The 27,190-nt window shown below is 39.4% G+C and overlaps 1 protein-coding gene across 1 annotated transcript in view; it reads right to left on the bottom strand.

Annotated features, from left to right (window-relative positions):
* Nucleotides 1-25,171, bottom strand: part of map4k3a (mitogen-activated protein kinase kinase kinase kinase 3a) — a 48,022-nt gene extending 22,851 nt beyond the window's left edge. The window contains exons 1-17 of the mRNA XM_062549180.1: nt 24,973-25,171; nt 21,422-21,479; nt 15,901-15,991; nt 14,619-14,683; nt 13,760-13,815; nt 13,529-13,576; nt 13,287-13,329; nt 12,956-13,028; nt 11,560-11,691; nt 10,900-10,962; nt 10,582-10,663; nt 9,973-10,089; nt 7,953-8,031; nt 7,688-7,746; nt 7,255-7,317; nt 5,955-6,010; nt 5,380-5,469 (exon numbers count right to left, since the gene is read on the bottom strand). Of these exons, the coding sequence (XP_062405164.1) occupies nt 5,380-5,469; nt 5,955-6,010; nt 7,255-7,317; nt 7,688-7,746; nt 7,953-8,031; nt 9,973-10,089; nt 10,582-10,663; nt 10,900-10,962; nt 11,560-11,691; nt 12,956-13,028; nt 13,287-13,329; nt 13,529-13,576; nt 13,760-13,815; nt 14,619-14,683; nt 15,901-15,991; nt 21,422-21,479; nt 24,973-25,068 (1,271 nt within the window). The 5' untranslated portion in view covers nt 25,069-25,171. The remainder of the gene's footprint in view (nt 1-5,379; nt 5,470-5,954; nt 6,011-7,254; nt 7,318-7,687; nt 7,747-7,952; nt 8,032-9,972; nt 10,090-10,581; nt 10,664-10,899; nt 10,963-11,559; nt 11,692-12,955; nt 13,029-13,286; nt 13,330-13,528; nt 13,577-13,759; nt 13,816-14,618; nt 14,684-15,900; nt 15,992-21,421; nt 21,480-24,972) is intronic.
* Between the last annotated feature and the right edge of the window lie 2,019 nt (nt 25,172-27,190).

Here is a 27,190-nt window from a genome sequence, read left to right as displayed (position 1 = left end):
ACTAGTGCTGACTAGTGCTGACTAGTGTTGACCAGGGCCCTACACTTTGGCCTTGATGCCCCATGAATAAAAACCCATCGTACGGCCACAGTGGCCTTTATGTCCCTGACTTAGGGTTGCCAACCATTCAGTATAATATGGAATCGTCCCGTATTTGACACATAAAAGTCTTGTTCCGTATTGAACTGATACGGAACGCTCTTTGCTCTTTGAGTGAGATTAGGTCCGTGCTTCACCTGATAATTTGCTGCGCAATTGATCACGCAATCGCGAACCGAAAAAAAAGAAAGCAAACGTTACTGCAATCAGGAGGAAATGCTAGCTAATTCGATGTGATTAAACATAGAGCCATAGGATTAAGTGGTGGTATGAGCTTTCATTGAATGCATGTGTGTGCGCGTTTGCGTGACAGAACTGAAACTACATGATAACATTAGTGTCAAAGCTCTGCTTCAACCTGTTGGAAGGCTATTTAATTATTTAACAACATTTAATAGAGCGACGTGGATTCCCGCAACTTCCATACAAACAGGGCAAACAGTGTTTAGCATTGACTATTGTTTACCGGTAGTCAAATTTGAATATAACATGGTCAGTGAATATAACATGGTCAGAAGAGTGTAGCCTTAGTCTTTCATTAAAGATCTCCAGATTTACGCCTATCTGCACGCCCGTTTACTAGACAAACGTTGGTATTGTGTTTTCTTACATTCAGGCATTCAAATGAAATTTCATTATAAACCATATCATTTTATTTCTCCATTTGCCTACCAGAGTATAGCCGTTTTCAGACAGCAGTGTATTTTCGCAATGTTCACGGACTTTTGCTTTCAGCAAATACCCTATGCGTTGTAAGACATCACTTTTCTGAACCAATGAGGGAACAGAGAGTGGTCGAAGGAAATTCGTGAAGCATCCGCGCACTGTTGAAAATATCAATGGATTATAGAACCCCTGTTAACCTAATCATTTCTGACCTCGCTAAATATGGAAAAGTTTCTGTTACAAAGTACTATTACTACACACGGTGGGCAGACGCCCAAAATATTGCAATATGAACGTCAATTCATACTATGAGTGCGAAAGCCATGCGGGTCAGAGTTTAACAATTTATTGGACAGGTTCAAGTTATTCATCCAACACATTACAGGAGTACTGTACTTCTAAATGCATAGTGTGAAAGTTACTTCAACAGGTTAAAGGAATTACTTAGGCTATCGTGCAAAACAGTCAGAGAATGAAAATACATTACCAGCTCAGAGGATTGAAGACTACACACCTACGGTGTGGGAGATCTGACAACAGAATAACTCCATGAATGATGTTCTGTCTACCCTTATATAGGCTACAAAGTTTGTGATTGGTTCAGACAGTGATATAGGTTACATGAATGGGGATCACATGATGAGTACTGTAGGTGAAACTGAGACCATTGTTGTAGTGAAACCACTTGAGTGAATCAATCAAGACATGACAATACATTTGGTTACATTTCCTGGTCCAAGTTGACTTCTGAGGACTTTGGACAAACATGTGACAGGAGGTCCACAATAGGCCCACACTTAGTAGCTAATCAAGAGTCCATATGTGATTGAAAGGAATGTCATCAGCCTAGGAATTTTAGATCCTTACAGACCTCCCTTTGACCCCTCTGGGTCATCACAGGATTGGACCTAGTGGGGTTATCAGAGTAGGATCGTTAAGGGCTGATGATTGCAGTTTCTGGAGAACCAAGGTCAGCTCTTCTGAAGTTGGAGGATGGGGTGTCAGAAGTAGCAGCTCTGTGCCAGGTTCAGGAGTAATCCATTTGTTGAATGAGGTCTTCTTCGGGGTGTCCTCCCACCAGGGAGAAACATTAAAGTCCATCAGATGTTGCGCTGAGTAGATCAACCCCCCAAGAGTTAATCTTCCTCCGGATAGTCCATTGTACGCTTGACACTTGGATGGCATCAGCATAAATACGCAGTGATTGAATCATTGATGAGCTTTGTGTTATTATGGGAGAAAGGTTACTATATGTTACAGATATGACATATTTAAATGTTTCATGACAACAAGATAAAATAGAAAACAATGTCTCAGTCTCATTTACCAGTACTTTACAGATAATGTGATTCCATTTTGAGAACTTGATTAAATCCTGTTTAGAGTGGATTAAGGGATAAGAAGTTAGTGTAGTTGGAACATAGATTTTCTGTGTGCATCATGAATACTGTTAATAACTGAATATTTTTTCTAACGCCAGTCACCTATTGGGATAAAAGATTTCTATAAGATCACATAAAGCATTTCTAGGTGACTTGCGTAGGCACAAATTTAATATATTTTGTCTAGAGGCAGTAAATAAATCTTATGCATATACTTTACAAGCTAAGGCATGTTTGATGATACTCTATGCATAGTTTATCACATTTGTTACAGTGCTATACATATAATGACAATACATTGGTGATATTTAAAGCAATTCAAACATAAAAAACAGGATAGCTTACATGTGGAAAATAAAACTGGTTAAAATAAAAACTAATGTGGCTTATCGATATAGAGCGACCGACCCCTCACAGAGGAGTTGTGTAATAACACATAGAGCTATTTCCAGGACACAAAAGCAATTCTCCTCACTCAATGTTTTGTCAAAAAATCGGGGAAGCACGTCTGTGTCCACTATTAAAGTACGATTTATGTCAAAACGTTGTCAAAAATCGGGGAAGCACGTCTGTGTCCACTATTAAAGTATGATTTATGTCAAAACGTTTTCATTCAGAAAAGCACTTATTATCCTAACGCCCGCAGCTAACTGAACAGGATAACTGAAAAATAAAACTGGTTAAAATAAAAGTTCATTTGATATCCAAATTGTTTAGTTTTGAGGCTGAGAAAATCAGTCATGTTAAGGCAATGCATTCTTGTTTTTGGACATTAAACTGGAAAGACTACACAGATTACAATTCAGCTTTAGGACAATTGTACTACCAACATCTGTACAGTCTATGCTTTGTACCAGAAATAATTTACAGAGTCTATCTATGCACTATAACTTTTCAGACAACAGCATGCAATAAAGTCGGCTTGTAACAAATTGTCTTTAGCTAAACGTATCTTTTGGCAATGTGCTTGGAATTCATTTTACAATGATAGCTAGGTACATATGTAAGGTTACAAAACTGTAAAGTTGCAAAACTGATTTTGTATTTAAATGTTCGCACTGTGTCTGCCATTCACGTAATCAACCATGTGTGGATGTCCGCCCCTTGGCAGACTTGTGCATGACATTTAGAAAAACAAAACAAACAAGCAAAAAAAAAAAAAAAAAAAAAATAGGCTATGTCAGTCGCATTGTCCGTCAGTGAAAGCATGGATCAAATTGGTTAGAGTATTTGTAAAAAGGAATCCGTAAAGTAAACAAATGAAACAACATGTCATGTTATAAAGCTACCTGGTTTAACAGTTATTGTCTAGGGTGATTCACTCTGAGCTTAGGCAACGTAGGATGTTTCTAGACGTCTATATGATCATATCTCTGACTGTCTGTTACGAATCCCAGTAGGCTAATTATGGTCTCCAGAATAACAGAGGGTATGTTGACCCATACTACAAATATGTACAACTATAAATGATGTGGCTGATCATAACTTGTCCTCGAAACTGGTCTTAAAAATAATACAAGACTCACCACAACTGTAGACAGGGAAAGAGTTTTAAATCCCATATTGGTAGTCTGCGTCGCTGCGTAAAAACTGAATATTGCGCGGAGCTTACTTCTTGCACGTGATTAGTTGTTAAGAGGTCACGTGTCCTCACACGGGGCACCACCTGTAAGACATCACTTTTCTGAACCAATGAGGGAACAGAGAGTGGTCGAAGGAAATTCGTGAAGCATCCGCGCACTGTTGAAAATATCAATGGATTATAGAACCCCTGTTAACCTAATCATTTCTGACCTCGCTAAATATGGAAAAGTTTCTGTTACAAAGTACTATTACTACACACGGTGGGCAGACGCCCAAAATATTGCAATATGAACGTCAATTCATACTATGAGTGCGAAAGCCATGCGGGTCAGAGTTTAACAATTTATTGGACAGGTTCAAGTTATTCATCCAACACATTACAGGAGTACTGTACTTCTAAATGCATAGTGTGAAAGTTACTTCAACAGGTTAAAGGAATTACTTAGGCTATCGTGCAAAACAGTCAGAGAATGAAAATACATTACCAGCTCAGAGGATTGAAGACTACACACCTACGGTGTGGGAGATCTGACAACAGAATAACTCCATGAATGATGTTCTGTCTACCCTTATATAGGCTACAAAGTTTGTGATTGGTTCAGACAGTGATATAGGTTACATGAATGGGGATCACATGATGAGTACTGTAGGTGAAACTGAGACCATTGTTGTAGTGAAACCACTTGAGTGAATCAATCAAGACATGACAATACATTTGGTTACATTTCCTGGTCCAAGTTGACTTCTGAGGACTTTGGACAAACATGTGACAGGAGGTCCACAATAGGCCCACACTTAGTAGCTAATCAAGAGTCCATATGTGATTGAAAGGAATGTCATCAGCCTAGGAATTTTAGATCCTTACAGAGTCATGTCTGAATGTCCGCTATCGTCAGAAATGCGGCAGGTAATTATCGCAGAATGTGCAGAAACCTGTCTGAAAACGGCTCATGATGCTTGCACGTGGGAAACATCCCAAAACAATAGCACCCACATTTGCTGTTGTTTTCAGAAGTATCTCTCATGCAAACATGCAAAAGAATGAACTATTGTAATTATATATATAGCCTATCTTACATTAGTAGCCTAAAGCAGACCCCTAGCTGATGTGCATAGTTTTCACAAACTTTTTGTAAACAATTTTGGCACAAACATTGACTGCTTTGAAGTGAAAGTGCATGTTTAACAATATAGCATAATACTAATTGTGATATGATAATCATAATGATGATTTGATGAGGGGTGGGGTGAGGTATGTGTAGGTGGGCCCTATGACCCCAAAGTCTGCCATGATTGGGCCTCAACTTAAAGAATTTTGAGGATGCGTCAGTGTTTCTCAAAGCCTACAGCGGCTAGCGGGTCTATGTATTTGTGTCGAGATAACCCTGAAATGTAAAACCATCGAATTTTACTCAGTGGCCTTTGTGCCCTATCATGTGGCCTTGGTGCCCCTAAAAAAAAAAAAGAAGGTGAAGGCCAAATGGCCTCGCCCCTAAAATGACAAAATTCCCACCCTGGTGTGGATAACAAAATATTTATGCTTATGTAGATTGTCTGTAGTTATGTATATATTTATGTAGCAAAAAGGCGACTTGGAGGAAAAGTAAGGATTCTGAGGTAAATAAGATCTGAAATCTGAAAGACTTACTGTGATCGTTCTTCATCACCATTTCCATCCCAAGAATTAGTATGCTCTTCATGGTCTTCCCTACTGTCCTCCAAGGAAGCATTGTGGACCCTTTCGTAGATAAAGACAAGAAATCTAAAATTATGGCACTTGAGACAAATGTGTCAATGAAACTAATTTGGCACACATGTCAATACAAGAATATAACTGAGAAATACAGCTGACAAGTAACATGACAGAAATAAAATTGCTATGAAAGTAAAACTGTTTTTATATTTAACATAAGAGCCAAGCAGTTCAGCAGACGAGAGTTGCTGGTTGAAAACAAAGATTGGCTGAGATATGAGCTCACGTTCTGTTTGGCTACTTCACCACAGACTTCAATAGAGTGTGTATGTTTATAGCGTTTTTAGCATTTTAACATTTCCTGGTTCTACAGAAAATACAACCTTGAGTGGGGTAATAAATGACCAATTAAATTCACAAAGGTTTGTGGCTTGTGGTCACCATTAGAATTTAACATTGGTCCCCCGACTAACAGGGAATGTGAACTACAGCTGGTCAGTCATAAGATACTTTAGGGCAGTGTGACTTACATACTCTCTCCAAGAAAGGAACCACAAGATCCATGTCCGTAATCCATCTGGAGTTCCTGAGAAAGACAATATATATAAAATAGAAAAGGCAAACATTCCATAATCCAGTAATTTTCTAATTTGATGATATGAGAAGAGATTACATGATAAAGAAGACAGATCTAAAGGACATTCTTAACAGGGACATTTGTATCAATGAATCAAGGAAGGACAGATCTGTCCAGATGATTAGTGTGATAGTTTCTGCACTTTACAATGGCCTATAAACACTAATCATGGAGTTCACTGCTCAGTCCTCTAGCACTATAGTCAGACAATATCATAAGAGAATCCCTGGCTACTCAGGGATGTTAAACCACATTGATTTCTCTTCCCCTCCCATTCCAAGATTAGCACAATGAAATTTCCCTCACACAGCAAAATGTCATGTCACTATTCACTGTGTTGGTGTGCTCCTGCTGATGCCCTCCTTTTTATAGAGGAGACAGAGAAGGAAACACCTGACAGAACTTCTAAAGTGTTCCAGCTCAGTGGCCATGTCACTCTCTTCTGTTCTGTCATTGTGTTTGACTATTTCTCTTCCTTCAACTCGTAAGCAACTCCGTCACTCACATGCCACATACTCCCTTCAGTGGATCCAGACTGAAGATAAGATACATGCAAGCACAATCCCTCTGATCACTTCTGAAATGTCTGACTTGAACAGGGCTACGAGCACATCTAGCAGTAGAGAGGAGCTGGTGACCAGAGACGAGGTGAGGCACAGGGGGGTCCGGATTTATCACAGTAATGCCTTCAGAGGCACCTAGCGCTACTTTATCAGGAGAGCAGCAGACTATCCAAGTGAAATGTCCCATTCAACTTCACTTTCCACTGACCCTCTCTCTTGAATCTCTCTCTGATGTAAAAGAACTCTTGGTAATGAGGCACAAGAATAGGGTCCTATAGTGACCTTGTAAACATAGGCCATCCTGCTGTCTTCTCAAGGGACTCTGATCACTGAAAAGAGAAGGAAAGGAACGTGCCTACAGTACTTAAAGGACCTTGCTCTCATGGAAGCCATAGGCAGGTTATAGGAGAAGACTGGCAAGCAGAGGACAGTCTGGAGGATTCGTTAAACATAACCTTTAGGTCTAACTCAACAATGAGTTGCTCTAGAAAAATGGAAATGATCAGAAATGAATTCTGTCCATTAGAAATGGAAAAAGAAGAAACATGAAATAGATATTCCGCATGTAAAACACAAATGGCAATAATCCAAAATGCTGCAGGACACATGAAAGACTGAAAGACAGCTTACCAAATTAGATCTTGCAGTGTAGTAGATCTCTTCCACGCAGTCCAAAAAATCATCTGGGTCAAGCTATTGTAAAAAGACCAAGAAATCACAATCCATATACTGATACAAAAGGACAGCTGACAGAGAAAAAAACAAAGCAACAAAAAGGCAAATTAACTCTACATCTCTGCATCAAGACATGGAGAAAAATAGCATAGGCATTCATTAATTGAATAAAGGACATCAAATCAATTGATTAGTGAACTAACTGGATTATGATTTCAGTTACTTACAGTACACATTCTCTTTTATGTGCAATTTAGTTTCATCAATATTTGTAGCTGGTAATTAGATGTCATTAAACCCACGACACTAGATATATGAAGAGAGGTGGAGGATACACAAGAAATGTTGGGTGATGATGAGATAAAAAGTTACACCAGCAGTCGCTCACCGGTTCATGATGAGGTTCAGTCTCCTTCCGCAATGGAGGGTCAAACTTCACTTGGCCCACTGTGGGGAGGAAAACATAAGTGTGTTTAACCCAAACACAGAATTCCGTCTGTTGCAAAAGGTAAGCTGGTCAAAGAAAACATTAATGTTAATCTGATCAATTTTAACAGTTTAAAGACCAAAAACACTAGTGGAAACCCTGTACTTAATGATCGTGCAATGGGTATAGGTATTCTATCAGCATGACCAGTATGGCACACACTTACGGTTAATTTCAGAGAGAGTCTTCTCCTCACGTGCATTTCTACTGGTGGGCTGAATCCGGTGAGGCACTGACATTGGAGGCTGCAATTGACAAAGCATGCACGCACGCACACAAACACACAAACACACAAACACACTTAAAATATCTTTCTGAACCACATAACATCTGGTATTAAGACTTATGATTGCATTGCAATTCACAGGATGTTGATCTTGAAGCATTTTCTTCTATGCTGTACTGTATAATACGACAGGCCCTTAAAGTCTGGCGAGAGGTAATGCTGCTGTGTCATCGGTAATTGACGTCACTTTAAAGAGATGCTTGAATGAGCAGCACATCTCATTTCTCATGCATGTCTATCCTTCATCCCTCCGTCCTCCTCGCATTCTTCCTTTACCTCCTTCATGTTTTATCAGAGGGAGGGGCTAGAATGTGACATAGGGAATGAATGAAGGCAGGAAGGAAGGAGGGCAGGACAGGAGAATTGACATGTACCCCTTGTGTCATTGACTGGTCTTGTAGCAACTTACTGTATCCATCAGCAGGACACACTGCACATCTGAGACTGTAAATGGCTGGATGGATTGTCACTGCTGACGTGGCACAGCCCTTTGAGCATTATGTGAAGGGCACCATGCACTCTCAAGCCCAGCGACAAGAGGATTTGATGTCATGAGGAGAGATATGTTTAGCCTCAAAGTCTTTTAGACAACAAGGACAAGCAGACGTATAATTCGCTCTCCCTTCTTCACTACTCTCCTAGTGGACAATAAATGCATGATTTGTGTGTCAGTTTAAACAGGACCCAGTAGAGCTAAGCACACAATGTAGATCTAAGTCTAGTGGGTCTTTGAAGTTGAACAACCTGAAATACCACTCCAACTATCAGTGAAGGCAATGAGTATTTTTATCAGACATCACTTACAAAATAGCTACTGGCCCAAAAGAAGTATCACAAATTGTCAACACGGACATAAGTTCTATACCGATACTTTGACCGTTACTTCTAATGTTACAGGAACTGACAGGCCTCTTCCTCGGGGAATAAAGCAGAGATGAAAAAGACAAGAGTCCACACACAGCACTTGGGCCTCATTTACAACACCTTGCTTATCTGTGGCGGCTGCTGCTAAAAAAAAAGTGGGGGTGGGGGATTAGAGGCTTACAGTATTGCTGCCAAATACAGGCCCAGCAGCACAACCCTCCTCTCCTTCTGGCCACAACATGACTGGTTAACATCTGCCATACCGGTCAAGTCTTAGGTTTCTTTCCAGGTTCTCACAATCAGTAACATATACAGTAATAATAATAATAATAATAATAATAATAATAATAATAATAATAATTGCCAATCCAGTGTAGTGACTGATAGGCTGGTCTGTTTGCCTGGTGTGAGTAGTTAGGCTGAACTTAATTCTGTTCAATTCTATTCTGTTCTTGTGTAATATTAAGTAAATTGTATGGTTTTGGTTTGTAAGAACAGATGAAGTGAAGGAGGCATACTGTAGTTAAAAAACAGTATTATATATGGGTTTACTTGAACACTTACTAAAAACTTCACACTTAAACTTAAATAAACAAGATGTGTTGAACTGATACCTGGCTTTATAGCCATTTGGTAACTAACTCTGTAAAATGTCATAGGTCTAAGTTACATTTCAGTTTAGCAATGGGCAGTTCGCTGTGTTCAAAATAATCTGTAAAGTGATTTGGTTACCTACATAAAGTGCTTCATACAGTAAATATTATGTGTTGTTGCTAACACAGCATTCCCAATTCCAAAAGTATAATTTTTTAACCATACTTTATATTTTCTATCTGTTCTTTTTACTGTCTGCAGTATATAAAGCTATATAGATAAAAAGAAGGCAAATTTAAAGAGAGCAAAACTTGCCAGTCGCATGGGTAAATACATTTCTGCCAGTTGCATGGGTTAATACATTTCTGCCAGTCGCATGGGTTAATTCATTTCTGCCAGTCGCATGGGTTAATACATTTCTTGCCATGTGTTATCGGCATACCTCAGGCTCAGTGTCCTCATCATCAATGTCAGGGTAGGAGGCGTGGTCCGGGTTGCTGACCTTGTCCAACAGCTCAATGCCAAGAGTGTGACTGAGGGGCTGTGCGATAAAAGGATGCTGAAAAAAAAAAGAAGCAGGGACAGGGATTAAGAGGTCATACAAGCACTGTCAAAATGAATGCATTTACACATTCACCTATGATTAATCTAGTCCTGTACCCTCAAAAGGTACAATCATCCAGATTGAGCCAGATTGTTATACATCTGTCCTTCATATTATTTTTTTGGGGTAGATAGATACATGTAGTCTGGCTATCACCATACTAAGCTCAATCTTTTAAGATTGAACATTAGCATGGGGAGGCTGCGCTTTGTTTCTACTGCACAAGAGGCATGATCAATGGGCATCGTTCAAATGACTCGGTACGCTTGGATAGTCCTTCAACCAATCAGACCAACGATGCGGTGCATCTTTTGGATAAGCTAGTTTCTATTCGGAGCCAAAGGTTCTGGCAGGGAACAGAGGAGGTAGATGTGCAGGTTTCCAGTCTGAGCTGCCGGGTGAAATCCAACTTCGATGAAATATCATTGAAATATTCCAAATTTGTACCTGCAATAACTTATCAGATGAAGGCCTCTTCTTTGGATTTTTTGTGAGCGCCATCTTCACAAAATGTTGGAAATCATTGGACCTTAAAAGTTACAAAAGGGGCAAGATAAGGATAGATATTGTTACTGTGCAGTCCATTCTCAATTTGATAAAAAATTAAAACTATATTGAACTATTGATGATAAAATATCTGAATAAGGATCAAATGGAGATTGAGATAAGACCTTTCTGTTAGAATTCACATCTACTGCAGAAATCACAACTACTGCATGTTTACATCATGACGTTAAAACAAGTTAAACCAAGTCATACCCATACCATTTCATTTTGTCTCTTAATTTTGGTGGTTGGAAACTGCTTTTTGTCATGAGAAATAGGGCTCTGAAAAAAGGAAGCAGTTACATCATTACTATCAAAATACAATTTACATAAAACTATGTCCTGCTTATTATGCTGCTACTTGCTAAAACAAGAAGAAAGAAAAAAAACTTCACACAATGGGTCTTTAAACAATATTTTGTTACTGTTTGGTGGCCTCCGCTGACAAAACAAATAGTTCGACACACAAATAAGAACTTGACAGTTTCAGGTGTTGCGTGGCAACGTCTTACTTGCTGACTTTCACTTTCAAGGAATTCCCATTGCAATAACTGAATGGACTATTTGCGGAATGATATGAAAGACGTGAATCAAAAGCACAAAATCTGTTGCCATTGACAGCTGTCATTTTATACTTTGCAGCAGTAACTATATAGTTTTAATAGACCACCGAAAGTTGGAAAGGCCCATTCATGTGAATTAAATGGAACTTCCAGCAAGAGTCTGAAGAGCCGTGCACTAATACTCATTTTACTCATCTTATTATGTTTTCTGTTCTAACCAAAGATTGTGAACTCTATCCATTTTCTGAGAAAGTACATACAATTATTGACATATCTATTTGGATGGGCTCAGAGATTCTGAAGTGTATCTCATTACCTCATTGGGTGTAAGTCAAACATGGGTGGCTGAAGCTCAGCCAGTTCAATGGCAGTGATGCCCACTGCCCAAATGTCACAAAGCTGGTTATAGCCTCCTTTCCTCTCAACTGCTGCAACTTCTGGTGCCATCCTGAACAACATAATGCCAAGTCAAGTCAATTTTTTTTAATAGAACACTAAATGCAACAGGGTCGATCCAAGTGCTTCACAAAAAATAAAACAATGTATTATTATCATTACTATTATTATTATTATCACTATTATTAATAACAACAACAGCAGCAGCAATAATAAAAATTATATAATGCAAAATATCTACAATGCAGAAACAATGAGCACATAATATAACAACCACCAATAATAATAATAATAACATAAGGATATAAAGTCTAGACTGCAAGGTCCCAAATTGAAACGAGCGACAATGGTCCACAATTTCAGGATTAAGGACGTTTCAGAATGATGCAAAGCATAACCAGCTACAGACAACGAGTGGCAGACAGAGCGTGATGTCTTTTATAGGCTAACAGAGACTATTTTTGAGTCACACTGTTGCAAATTTCATATGATGATCCATGGTTTGTCTTCTCGATCAAGTTATTCACATTAACTCAAAGCTTTTGCTTATGTCATTTAGATCAGCTATAGATGAGTACTTCATATGATGATGCATCATTCCACAAAATGGTTTGTCTTCTCTATCACGTTATTCAATAGGTTAAACATACAGTATAGCCTTGACTCAAAACAGCTGTTAGGCTTGTCATTTCAATCTGTAAAAAATGTCACATGCAACCATGCTTAAATTCTGCTCACTGCACATTTATTATAATGTAATATAATATTCTGTACTCATTATTGAATGCTTAGCTGGAATGATGTTTTTCCCCATCATCCTATTTTAAAGCAGGCCTACTGGCATGTAATTGGGCTACAGGTTTTCTACAGGAGTAGCATATTTGAACGGGCACTGCACTAGTATACTAAAAGCTAAGGAAAAAGATGGGTCTTTAAATTAGATTTCAAATAAGGCTGCACTTGATATGTTGTGGAATGATATGGTAATTCCAGAGCCAGGGAGCAGAAACAGAGAAGGCCCGGTCTCGTTTGGTTTTAGGGCAAGAGTGGGAAACAAAAACAAGCTGTTGGGAGGAAAACCTAAATGACCTTGGAGACTCCTTGGAGTACAGTGAGAATCTACAGTATTATGTGTTTCACTGGTAACCAGTGCAGTTGAGACAACACAGGAGTGATGTGCTCTCACCTCTTTGTTCCAGAACACTGAACATATACAGTACAATCCAAATATACTCTAACAGAACAAATCTGGACCCTAAGGGTTATAAGGCCTTCTTAAATGTATAATGGAGATGGAGAATACAAAATTATTTTACCAATAAGGTGTTCCAATGAAGGACTTCCTCTTGGCCAGTGTGGCTGTAATTTGTGCAGATACTCCAAAGTCAGCTGGTAAATAAAGACACAACAAAAACATGCTGACACTTCACACACTCAACTTTGTATCAAGATGTATCAAGATTTACTTGATGCATTTGTGGTCATGCAAGTCTTAAGCAATTCCTATGATTATGTACAAAGAAGGAATTAATGTTAAAATCATGCTCATGCTCGGGTCACAGCAAATCCAGTTTGATGATTAGATGCATTTTTAGTTTGTCATTGTTTTTGCATGACCATGAGAACAAGGATACAGTGTTTTCTTACCTAATTTAACACGCCCATTGTCTGTCAACAAAATGTTGGCCCCCTTTAATTAAAGGAACATAGATTTATATTCACAACATCACTTTTTGAATTCATATTAAGATTATAGAGAGAAAGGTGAGTCAAATATGTAACGTTACTTACTGGGTCATTACTAGATTCCCAAATTGCAAGGAAACTATTCTACTTTCTATTTTCCTATTCCAAATTCAAGAGGAGACACGATACACATGTCACCCTACCTTTATGTCTCTGTGCATCTTTCCTTTGTTGTGTAGATAGTATAGACCCTGGATATAGTACAAGAAATAAATTAAGCACACCTTTTTTCATACATACAGTATACTAATTTTTAATCACAATGCTCAAAGTTCTGCAATCTTAGACTGGGTATTGCCACCAAAAAGCATAAATGGTGGGCTCACTGATAATGTTTATAACAGCACAGTATTTTATTTATCTCTATGCCATACCTGTAATGTTTCACGTGAAACATAAGCTATCTGAGATTCCGTCAGGGGCCCCAATACTACAAAAGAAGGGGTAAAGTGTATAAGTACATGTAATGAGCATTACTCCAAGGAGAGCTGACATTGAAAACAAAAACCAAATCAGGACAATGAGTTGAAAGTTGCATAATATGTATACATTTAACAATGAACTTAACAATGACACCCAAGTCTACCAACACAAAAGTGCATTCCAATATTGATCACCCTGAAACAGTTCCAAAATGGTCCATGTAATTAGTAGCCATTTGATTTCCGTTTTGAAATGGGAAAACAACTCATTTCCCATTTTAGTCTTCAAATGCTACATATTTCAAATGCTACAATGTGGGCCTGTTAACTGTGCCAACAATGTGCAAATGACATATACAAGTCCCTCCTTCTTTGATACAAGTCCACAGAAGACCGGAGCATAAAGGACTAAGTGTGGCTGTTCTTGTAAATCTGTGTCTATGGTCTTAATTTGCTTGCTTGTTAGTTTAGCAGCTATGGGTGAAGGGAGGCTGCCTGGTGTTAATCAAAACTCTGCACCCTGCAGCTCAGTGTTGCTGTGGCAGCAGGGAGTCGGGCATGTGGGAGGCACAGTACAGTGGCGCAGCTCACACCAGCATGCACACGGCTCAGCACGGAGCAGCAGACGCTAAAGGCAGCCTCCTATTCTTCACCCACACACTCCAGACGGCTAATGATCTTTTTAGCTCCGCGGAGACACAGTTATGACACTGGAAGGGCACAGAGGTCTTAGCAGCAGCAAAGCAAAGGTTAGGGAATGTACACGTTAGGTTACCCTTCCTATCCTTGATTTCTGTGGCCCATATCTTACCATGGTATATGTCCTGAAGGGAGCCACCTCCACAGTACTCCATGCATATCCATAATTTATTCCTTCTGAAAAAGCAAGAGGCAAAAAATACTTCACTTGGGTCTGGCCCACAGAAGGGTTTAGGCAGCACATTTTTATAGGTCAAAATACACCAGGCAAGAGTCTGGGGTTAAGTCATGCTGCAGCTGAGGGTTATAAGTAGAATATCATATACAGTGGGTATAGTAAGTATTCACACCCATGCTAAAGTTGACTAAAAAGAGGAATATAAAATCATCTTTTGAGAATTGATTGTAATGCCTCAATTCAAAAAATTAGTAAAAATCAAACCGCTAAGGACACTAATTTTCTTTGTGATTGAAGAATGTATCGTAAATAGATAAATGTTCTTCCTTAAATACAGGTTGCATAAGTATTCAACCCCTATGTTAAATTCCCATAGGAGCAGGAGGATTTTTTATATGTTTTTATTTTTAAAGGCCAGCTATTTCATGGATCCAGGATATTATGCATCCTGATAAAGTTCCCTTGGCCTTTGGAATTAAAATAGCCCCACATCATCACATACCCTTCACCATAGCTAGAGATTGGCATGGTGCTTTTTACAGTTAGCCAATTAGCCTGTTTGATGCTCATTGAGCTCAATGCAAATCAAACAGGCTAATAGGCTAACTGGAAAAAGCACCATGCCAATCTCTATCTATGGTGAAGGGTATGTGATGATGTGGGGCTATTTTAATTCCAAAGGCCAAGGGAACTTTATCAGGATGCATAATATCCTGGATCCATGAAATAGCTGGCCTTTAAAAATAAAAACATATAAAAAATCCTCCTGCTCCTATGGGAATTTAACATAGGGGTTGAATACTTATGCAACCTGTATTTAAGGAAGAACATTTATCTATTTACGATACATTCTTCAATCACAAAGAAAATTAGTGTCCTTAGCGGTTTGATTTTTACTCATTTTTTGAATTAAGGCATTACAATCAATTCTCAAAAGATGATTTTATATTCCTCTTTTTAGTCAACTTTAGCATGGGTGTGAATACTTACTATACCCACTGTAGACATCTATAGACTTCTTAGTCTTTCTCAATCACTGGTACAGGGGAAAAGGCTAGCATGGGCAACACATCTGCTTTAGGATATCAATGCATGCATACAGTACAGTACATTGGATGCACCGACACACTGCACTGCTCAGACACAAAACAAGGGAACAGGAAAGAATTGGTGAAGATGGTGGTATGTGGTGTGTGTGGGGGAGTGTCCTTCTTACCTTAGGTAACTCCCAAAATAAGCCACAATGTTGGAGTGCTTGCAATCCTTCATCATGATAATCTCCTGCTGCACAACTGCAAAATCCTCACCTAGAGCAAAACATCTAGTTTAACAAGAACGCTAGGGGTATTCTGTGGCAGAGTTCAAGGAAATTGAAGACAGATTACCCTGAATTAAAAGGTTTTCAAATGCACTCCATAACATCAAACAGAAAAGCCCTATCTATACCAAGTAAATGTGACTGCAGCAAAACCAAATGCATGGGTCAACTGTTCAAAAGTAAGTTTTCATGAGACCATAAAACAAGCTTTCAAATGATAATCTATATCAAGAATACTGGCCACAGAGATGAGGACATTCAAAGTGTCCTGATTTTACACGTCTCCAAAACTAAAGGATATGTATGCCTGTAACACCAGCATGACGCTATCTGTCTCATTGTTCGGGCTCAGCTATACATAAAATTATGTGGCAATAGACTTGCATTCACTGTCAGAAACAATGCCAGAAAATGTCATGGCTGCTGGCATTATGTGCAAGCCCATTCGTAATGTCGCAACCATGACCGGTTTTGATCAGTTTGTCAAGAACAAATGAAGTGTTGCTGTGCTCAAAAGTCTTTGTTAACAAAGAGTCTGGCCAAACTAATATAATCTGTAGCATAACATTAGCTGTCATTTATCAGGTATTGCATTACAGTTTACAAATATTCATCTAGCAGACACTTTTCCAAAGCATGCATTTATGTCAGATTGCAAGCAAAAGGAAACACATGCAATAAATTAATTGGTCAGCCTATTTATTATTAGGCTCCCAATGTAGCCCCAGCTCTCCACTGCATTTGATGTATGACAATCATCCTTCAGCTAACTGCATTGGTATAGTTAGTGTACCTCTGCACAATCCCCAAAACCCTCCAAATTAGGGGCAATTGCATTTGTAAGCCACAATAGAACACAATGTTGAACAGTATTGTGACTGTCAGTGAACCTACAGTATATAATGATAGAAAAAACTAAAAAGTGAAAGCTAGTTTGATACAGGTAGGAATACACCATCTCAATGAGCATTTTTAAAACGTTTGAGGTTCTGCAATAATCATATATCTTGAAACAGCAACTTGAGACTTCTGACTGGTGTTGTTGTGGAGTCACAAATATGCTCAACCAACACAGTGAACTCAAATATAAACCATAGAGAAGAAGTGCTGGACAAAACAAATTATGTATTTTGAACAAATATTTACTCCAAAGACATTGTGGATACAAAGCAAGCAATAGCATTCACTCCCTTTCCCCACATAAAGACACACCCATTTCCTCAACCATCCATTGATCTGCATTTGTGTGGTGTTAAATATGCTTCCCCCAAGTAACTGCCAATACTGCCCGTGTGTTTCCATCTTTAAAAACCAACACGTTGGCACACTGTTGCTAGGTCAGCACATTTCCCAAGCCAGGGCTATCGAACAGACCCCTCTCTGGTCTGTAGGGAAGGAGGAGGCAAAACTGGAGGCCTGACAGTTTGAAAAGAAAAAAGGAAAAGGATGAAGGAGAAAAAAGGAGAGGCTCCCTCTTCTCTGTGATTGGGCAGCTCAGGGGTCTAGGCCTCTAGCTGATTGGTGGAGAGGCTTGTGCTGTCGGTCCTATGGGCTTTAGACCTGACACCACTGATCTGAGCTGACCTTGATCTTCAGCTCAGGTCTCCACATCCATAAAAGTAGATGCCATTTTACATGAGAGAACGAGGGGAGGAGAGAGAGAACAAAGTGACTTTGTTGTGACTGCTTGCTTAATGATGGAAGCTGAGGTCTCATTAAAAGACTCAAAGCTCCCATCCTACCAACTCGCCTATGCTTGTGTGTGTCGACGCTTTTCCATGCATTCTACAGTGCTGCAGATAAATATTTCAACTTACGTAATCCCTCATTAAAATGTATGTGACTTTGCAGGGGAGGACCCTGAAATCCTCCATTTATTGCCACAATCAAGTACAATTATTTTCAAAACCACTGAAACGTTCTTCAATATTTCTAGATTTCTTTCCTACTGATTTCACAATTCTTTAGAAATGGCTATCACACTGTAGCTCAATCGTTGTTGGCTAGTGCATATTGAAATCCTTAACTCCTTCTTTTAATGGATAAGGAATATTGTATTCCTTGCCTACCCCTCTGATGCATACAGAATATCAGGTTGTGTGTGTGTGCTCTCTGGGGACTAGTGAGGCATTGCAGCATGGTCAGATGATCTGTGCATCCTGCTCATGCTGCCATTTGCTCTCAGATGATGCAGTGACATTTCCAAGCTCAAAGGTGACAGGCACTTTACTGTTGGGGATTGTAAGTGGACCTGCACTAACACTATGCAAGGTTAAGAAGACGCTTAACTTCAACTGGGCAGATACAGAAAAACAACCGGCACCAGAAATGTTGTACATTTCAGTACAGTTCAGACAACCAATATTAAATATCATATTTATGACGTTCTGGCATAGTGCTAATGTTACACAAGAAAACATACAGGTTTTGCCTTCATCTCCATCTCCACCCACATACTGTAGCTTGTGAACTCGGATTCCTCTACGTGAACTTATGTGAGGTGAGAGATTTCAATGGTGCGTTTGTTGGAGTGTCAGTTAATCCTGCCAGTTAATGAGATCAACAGTACAATTTCATTTGTGCTTCAGCGTTATACAAGTATGCTGAACAAATGCTGACAAATGTGGCAAAGCACAACTTCAAGTACTAAGTGTTTGATCAGTTTTGTGGGCTGAGGACAAATAAATACTTCAAAGCTACAGTGTGTCAAATCTAGGCCAATTGATCAGCAGTTTAATATATCAGAATGTTCATTACTACAGTATGTATAAATACAAACTGTTGTGTTTTTCCATAGCTTAGATCAAGGCTTTGAACCGGTTCACGGAACAAAAACGAAAACCAGAAACTTTTGATGTTTTATGTTCCGGAACCGGTTTACCGTTATTTTTTCGCTCTTAGACCAGGTTGCAGCTATGTAAGAAGGATAATGGAAATGTGTTCAGTTGTTTGCCAATAAACAACATGGCAGAAATGTTCCTTGTCTTAATTCTAGTATAGGCTACTAATACTAATAAATAGAATGTAGTCATGTCAGAATTTCTGTTATACCGCTTACATAATGTAGCCTACAGTGCTTATTTAATGTTTGATGACAGGATAACAGACTTAAGGAGAATTATGTAGACTACTAACACAATTTTAAAGTCCTAATGATCAGCCTCCTTATTTGTATGTCCCGCAGCTGACATGGAACGTTATTAATTGGTTCGGGAACTTTATTTTTTGTTCCAACCGGTTCAGGAACGTCAATTTTAGGGCTACACCGAAAACCAGAAACGTTTAATACTGTTTCTGTTCGCAACGAAAAAATTCTGGTTCAAAGCCCTGGCTTAGATGTCCTTCATAGCAGCTACCCCTCAGTGGAATTCACCATATTGGGCTGCCGTCTTCCCACAGTAGCCCAGAGGGGACAAACCAAAACACTGGCTCTATAGAAGTCCTTATCAAACTAATAGAATTCACTTAAAAATACCCAGCTGATGTCTGTTGTCCATCCTTGCTTTCCTCATCACACGTCATGAATCATGCAACTCATAGGGCCCTGACGTTAAAACCTGAATCCTGTCAACTTAATCCCATTGAACACCCATTACATGCCTTAAATGAATGCCATTTCTCCTATACTTAGGGTGGATAAACTGAAGGCTTGTAGCACAAATTAGAACTTGGTCTTTGGTGAAGCCCTTCTTGGGTGCTTCATTTCCTTCATTTTGAACTAGGCTATAACAGGTTTCTTACTTTTACAGACAAGTACTGTATGGCAACTTATACATTTCCTTTCCTTATCAATGCTGTTTCCTAATATGATTAACACACACACACACACACACACACACACACACACACACACACACACACACACACACACACACACACACACACACACACACACACACACACACACACACACACACACACACACACACACACACACACACACACACATTATCCCATACATTTTAGATGCCAGCCTGCTTTAACATGCATGGCTAATACCAGTGGTTTAGCATGTATGGCTAATACACACAGCACTCTAAATGCCCTTGAGGCTCCAAAACAGCTGTATTGCAGGCTGTAAAACAACCCATGAATCAGACCGTTCCCAACCTTTCACTTGCTCCACACAACAGACAACAGAAAAAAATCACCTTGATAACTTCTTCACATCTACCTTTTCCTGAGGGCATGAGCCATCTCCTGTCAGAATCAGACACTGAGAGGAGAATATAGGCAGAGCGCACAGTATGACAGACTGACCATACTGACCATATATCATGCTGTTTTGCAGCCTTCATCCACACACAACATGCATCTAAAATATGGCACGACATACGGACAGACAGCACATGGCTTTATGTGCCTGGGATAAGTAGTTCACAAGTCCCGGCAAAGTTTTTTAGATTCCTAATGCCTGATGGACGAATGGACTATTTGGTAAATGACTACAAAGGAGAATACAGTTTCAGACGCTTCATTGTAGTTCCGTTTTAACTCCCAATCTCATCTGCAATGTCAAACACATTGATCAAAAACGGAAAGAGTCACAAATGTTACTGTTCCCACTATGTTAAAAACTGACAGGCTATGCTGCATCTTGCTCCTAAGTATCTTAGCTAGTATGATAGTATAATTACTGTGTGATTACATCAGAACTGGCTTTATCATAACACTAACCATTGACCTACAGTAATTTCCCACATATAAGCCGCATTGTGTATAAGCCGCAGGATAGTGTTTTATGCAAGTTAAAAGAAACAAAACTATATTAACACCATGTTAACTGCCCCCCTGTATTAACCTCATAGCTGAAGAATTTTTGCAAAATCAATGTATTAGCCCCGGCTAATAGTCGGGAAATTACGGTATGTATTTTTCTGTTCTATATAATAATATGATTGAGATATTACAATGACATATGTTCTTACATTATACACACATGTATGCACGCACGGACGCACGCACGCATGCACACACACACACACACTCCAGGTTTACAATAACAGACTGAGGTGTGCAGAGTTTACACTACAATTGCAAGTTGGGGGGTGAATGTCTATGGTTTCGTGGTCGCCCAACTTTTAAAGGGTTAAACTGTTGCATGATATTCATCAATGGATCCATCATGCCATCTAGTCTATACAGCTGAAAACACTACCAGAGATTCACAACTGTGATGTTGCAAAACTGGATCCAGAATCACAACAATACATCATAAACATATTTGGACAAGCCTGAGAGCAAACATAGCAGTATGCTCTAAAAACACCCCAAATAATATTCCTTAAGATTTACCAAGTTGCTGAATCAACAGACCACCATGAAAAGCTCTGCTCGGTTGCAATTCAAAATGATGTCCAACAGTTTTCCCTCATCTTAATCTCTGCTGGTTGCCCTACTAAGAGAAAAAAAATCTCACCAGGTTCCAGTTTAATGACTTTAATGGCAGCCAGCTCCTCGGTGGTGACATTTCGAGCCTAGAGAACAACAAAAAAAGAACTGGTTAAGACTTCAAAACAACTGACTGCCAGAAAATGATGAATGTATTTTATTACAGTTAGCATGGTTTTATTACAGTTAGCATGGTGATTTTAGTACAAAAGGCATTAATCATAACAAACTCTAATCAGATTGTGCTCTGATTTTACATTATGCTGGACAATGTGGCCCAGAAGAAATTCTAGAAGGGCATCAGAAGAAATTAAAAGAGAACAGCAAAATAAGGGCTACTCAATCTAGAAAGAACGGTATATGGTAGATCAATAATGGCCATCTGCTCTCTCTCTCTCTCTCTCTCTCTCTCTCTCTCTCTAAGGGGAAGGTGTTGAGTGGTGCAGAACCACGGGGAGGTGAACGAGAGAACAGCACTGCCAGCCAAAATGAAGTGCTCAGAAGGGGAGCCACATGAAAAATAGACGACCCACAATAACAAATGCAAAGATGTCAGCAGCAATGTAGAGGTCAGATAGGTTCATGCAAGGATTCACTTGGCAGAGATGTAATCAAAATGGACAGGTAGAGAGGGAAACTGAGTAGATGACAAATTTAGGTCTTCAAATGCTCAATAAAATTCCAATTGTTTTCTATAGGTTGCAAAGCTTGAATTATCTGTCCAAGAAGCCCCTTTTACACAAATATCACATTAATAAGGCATTGGTTAATCAGTTATTTTATAAATGTGGGGAACAATGCGGGCACGACAAAAGGCAAACATAATGTTTACAAATCAGTGAAACCAAGATGATTTTTTTGTTACTCAACAAAGAGAATGGGGTTTGCCAAAGCTGCAAGAAATCCATAAATGTGTAGATTTTTAGTCACAAGGCAGGTCCAAAAGTTGCTAAATCCAGATAAGGCCTATGATCTTTCAATTCAGATCCTATGTGCAGGTTGTGCTGGACGTTAATCAAGCGAGCAAATCATAATGTCCACATTCGGAGTTCAGTTAGGTACAGAAAAATGTTTCTACAGATAATGTAAAATAAGTGATATCCTATAACCATTTCATGAACCACCACACAACACAAAAAGAAGAAAAATAGAGAGATATTACAAAAGATATATAAAAAAAAAAAATACTTAGTAGTACATAGTACATTTATTCATTTTAGATGATGTCCATGATGATGATGTTTATGTAGCCTAGATGTGTCTGCTGTCTAATTTTGTCTCACTCATTTGCTTCATGCAGGAGTGGGGTTTAGAAACAAAAATAGCTACATTTCTTACTAATCTTTAAAAATCACCACCACAAAATCACAACATTGACAACAGCGACCATCTGAAATGATGCACTTGCAGTCTACCTACAGTAAGTGTGAATGTGCTTGCAATCAGGTTTCAAGATGACACACTGCTCAGATGACATGCAGAAAAAAAGGTTTTTACCTTTTAACCAGATGTATAGCTGATTATACATGATCCATGAACTGTGTGTGCATGATGTGGGTGTGGGGTGAAAGGGAAGGATCGTGGGAAACGCCTACCACACATTGATTAAGAAACATGTGGAGGTGGCAGAGGAGAGAAGCCAGAGCGATGAGAGTGTAAGACACTAGCCATGTTTACATTTTTCTGTCATTCCGATTAAACTATTCTGATTGAAATATGTGTGCTGTCGGTTTACATAGGGCACGCTCTAGGTGCTCTCAAGCGTTTTAGAATCTTTGATCGGCTACTTTTCCTTAGGAAGATACAGCAGTCAATCCGAATGACCGTACATGGGTGTTCATTCGGAATATAGGAGCTAACTAAACCACCTCTTTCATTCCAATTAAAATTCTGATCAGATCACAAATCTTCATTCCGATTGAGGTGTTTATGACATTTTTTTTAGTCCAGCCAATTATTCGGTTTGTAAACGGAACAGAAGTGTACATGTAAAGGTTGTACAAGCCAGAGGACTTAACCTTCCTCTCTACATTCCAAATTTCACCACTAGGCCTATTATCCCAGGCTTGCTATGCAGTGCTGCCAGATTGGTTGGATTCCTGCTAGGGGAGTAAGAATTCACTGATACACTGAAAAAATGGTTTGAATGTTAAAAATGTGACTAAATCAGCGAAGTGACTCATGGATTAGTCTTAATGTACAAATTGGTGGACTAATTATTTGCTGCTACTTCTCCTAGGCCTATGGCAAAGCTGCTGCAGAAGACCTAACATAAGGTTATGCATAACCACTGTTCCCTGAGAGAACGGAACAAGATAGAACACTGTATACAGCACCCTTGTGCGTCTGGCTGAGGACCCCTGAATTCACACGTAATAGGCAGGTGACACTTTCGAAAAATGTCTCTCAAACCTAGCAATGCTGGCTAATGATGATGTCACTGGGGTTTGTTTGCTGCCTCTGGTGGTGTTCCAATCACCCCAAATCAAAATGTGATTGGTTTATATTGTTTCCACTATATTTAAAGACAAGAATATTTGAGCAGGGCTTACACCCAAAGCCAGAGCAGGTCCTGGGGGCACTATTTCATGACTATAAAGAAGCACATGCAACCTGTGCATAACTTTATGGTTATGAGTTGATATTCAATCATATTTTACTCATAGCACTTTTCAAGCACTACTTAGGCTGGACAACAGGATAACTTACGGTCATTTTTTCTCAGTTTGCACTCTGCATACTTAGCCTACTGCCTTTTTGCTTTGTAGCCCTAATAGAACACTTCAACACAGAACTAGGCCTGCCTGTATCATACAAAGTAGGTCAATACTATCCATACATCAGAATATGACAAGATTTGGAAACGTTCTTGATAATGCCTCCCATTCAAGCTTTCCTCAAAAGACAAGGCCAACAATCTTTCAGAATCTTTCCCACATCTTGTCAGTCTTCTGGTGTAAGGATGGCTTACGGGGGGAGGGTTGTTGGTCTGGTTTGATAGGCCTGGGGTTTGAGATTATTCGAGAAAGATTTCTAGAATAGTGTCTTGTTAGAAACTATAGCCTAGATCTAAGGCCTACTATAAACCATAACAACCTGCTGGCATAAGCTCAATAAAACGAAGAAGCGTAGCCTGCTGACTAACTTCTTTCCATAACCAAAGTAAACTCAACACGAAGACTCAACAGGGAAGTGAACATATGTTCTGCAACAGATTCCAGCTTGGATTCGTCAAGCACTGCTATTTTTGCATAAAAATGAGCTAAGCCCAATTTAAATAGCCGATAATACTTGAGCATCCATCCATTTAGGCTGCAATTGGCTGTCACGTTAGGCAAGCTAGAAAATGATGTCGGCTATAGGCTACTCTTTAGTAGCACTGTGCATACTGAAATCTGAATAACATATCTGTTCAAACAAGTTTAAGTGTTTCACGTAGCTTAACTTTTGCTCTGAGCAGGCAGAGCAAACAACTGGTAGCATAAACGGCCATTACTGTTACGTGTCCTTCGCAATAGCAAGTTTATGTAGTGAAAAGAGCTCACTAGTCAACCATAAACAAAACATTTCTCAGCCTACCTTGTAGACATCACCGTAGGTACCGCTTCCTATCCGCTGAATTATCTCGAAATCTTCTTGGGGATTTCTCCGCGAAATGTCAGGATTGGAATTCATTGAAACGTCTGAAGGCGTTTATCAACCTCAACTCCTCACTAATTGAAATACCACGAATTGGGAAAAATGTATTTTAAAAATTCTGACAAACACCAAACATGGCTTCTCCTATACAGTGCGCCTGCGCAGAATGACAGCCACAGTCAGCCACTGGTACAATGGGATTCCTGAAAGAGAATCAATAAAGCAACATTCGCGAATACATTTCGTCCAACGTGTGCTGTAGGCCTAAAACACACATTGGCTTCACATCCTGGTTCTTGTGGGAATCAAAATTGCTCCGACGAAACCCAGATAGCAAGAAGTCAATGAAACTATCATTGAAACCACTTAAATCCCTCTTAACTCAAACTCTGATCAATTTAAGGGATTACATTTGAATTTATTATAACACATAGGCTAGGCTAGGTTTTTGAAACTGAAATGTTTCACCATACACTAGCCTAAGCCTATCTCTCAGGTGGATCCTTTCTCTTTCCCTCTGATTATTAAATGAAAAACCTCTCATGAAGGCTATCAACTCCGCATGTGTAGTAGGTCAGTAAGTTCTCGTTCTTCACACTCAAATTCAAATTCAAAAACACATTATCCACAAGGGGCAATTTACATAGTATCATGAGGTAGAATAGGCTAGGCTACAATAAAACCTAAAATAAATACCACTATTAAAATATATGAATAATATAATAAATAGAATATAGCCTACATGGGTCTACTGTAGGCCTACTGTGCAAGTGTAGGTAGGCTAGCAGTAGGTAAAGTGCAGTGCAGTCTACAGTGCTCTCTGGACCATGCCAAGTGCAGTTAGACTGATTTCTGGCTATGACCCTGAGGAGGGGTCATAGGACAACAGAATTTCAGACAGTTAGTGGAGGTGGTTCTGGAGTTGAGAAGTTGGACAGCCGTGGGCAGGCACAAAAGTTGTTTCCTCCTCTGTGTCCCGCAGGATAGGCTGCGGAGCGTTTCTTGACAGGGTGATTTGTAAAAAGGCATGTGACTCCCATGTGCTGTTGAAATTCATTGCAAAGAATCTGTGCATACTTCATTTGGGATTTAGTCGGTGGGCCTACAGACAAAGCATCTCTGGAATTCTGTCTTTGACACAATGACATTAAGTATATCATAGCACATAGGTTTATATATCAATGCTCGCTGTAAAACACTGTTAAAACAAGTTTTAGGTTGTTTTTGACACTGGGCCCTATTTTGGAAACGGATGGTCAGAGGCAGTCCACATTCACTAATTTAATGTTGCATTTTTGTGATCAAACACTGGCACAAAAAGGTTGTCCTTACAGTATGTTTCTTAATCAGCAATGGGTGTGTTTTGGACATGCAACACCCTTTAAATGAGGATGACATCTGGCATTCCCTTTAACAGCAGTGCCACTTCAAATAGCACATTTGAAGAAATCTGGTTGCTTGCGAGACCATATGCAACAGGGATTCCACTAAACATTGCTTTACTAAAACCTGTTTGTGACTAGCTGAGTATAGCCTACACACATCTGCACTCGCCTATTATTTTAACACAAAGACAAAGTGAAACTTCACAGTGGTCGACTGGTCAAAACAGTTCCACACAGTTAGTTACTTTCACTATTGCCTGAAATAAGCAACACTTACCCCAATAATGTTTGAATGAATGACTGAATAAAAATCCTAAGAATATTTTATCCTGCAGAGGAATTCTGCTTGCATCTCTTGACAGTGCATCTTCTGTGCTTTATATGCGCTATAGTCCAGGTTTTTCTTGGTCAGTGGTGTAATGGTTTTTATAGGGTGTAGAATAGCGTTTATTAGATCATGCGCCTTATGTTGTTAATTGTCACACCCCGTGGCGCAAGGTTTAATAAAAGCGCTGCACATGGCAAAAGAATCCTCACTTTATTGAGTGCAAGATATGAATAAGCTGTGCGTTGCACTTCCGCCACCTTGCACCAGGTGCACAATAGAGCCTTATGGGTAGGGTTGGGTATCGTTTGAATTTGAACGATTCCGGTTCCGGTTCCGATTCGTTGTTTCGATTCCGGTTCCTACCGATTCTCGATTCCGATTCTTTTAAGAGGCAGGGTCAAAAAGTTTAGGACACCAGAATTTTAATAAGCTAGCTAAGGGTCTT

The sequence above is a fragment of the Sardina pilchardus genome, chromosome 1, assembly GCF_963854185.1.
Source record: "Sardina pilchardus chromosome 1, fSarPil1.1, whole genome shotgun sequence".
NCBI classification, from domain to species: Eukaryota; Metazoa; Chordata; class Actinopteri; order Clupeiformes; family Clupeidae; genus Sardina; species Sardina pilchardus.
This window is presented reverse-complemented; position numbering and strand designations above follow the sequence as displayed.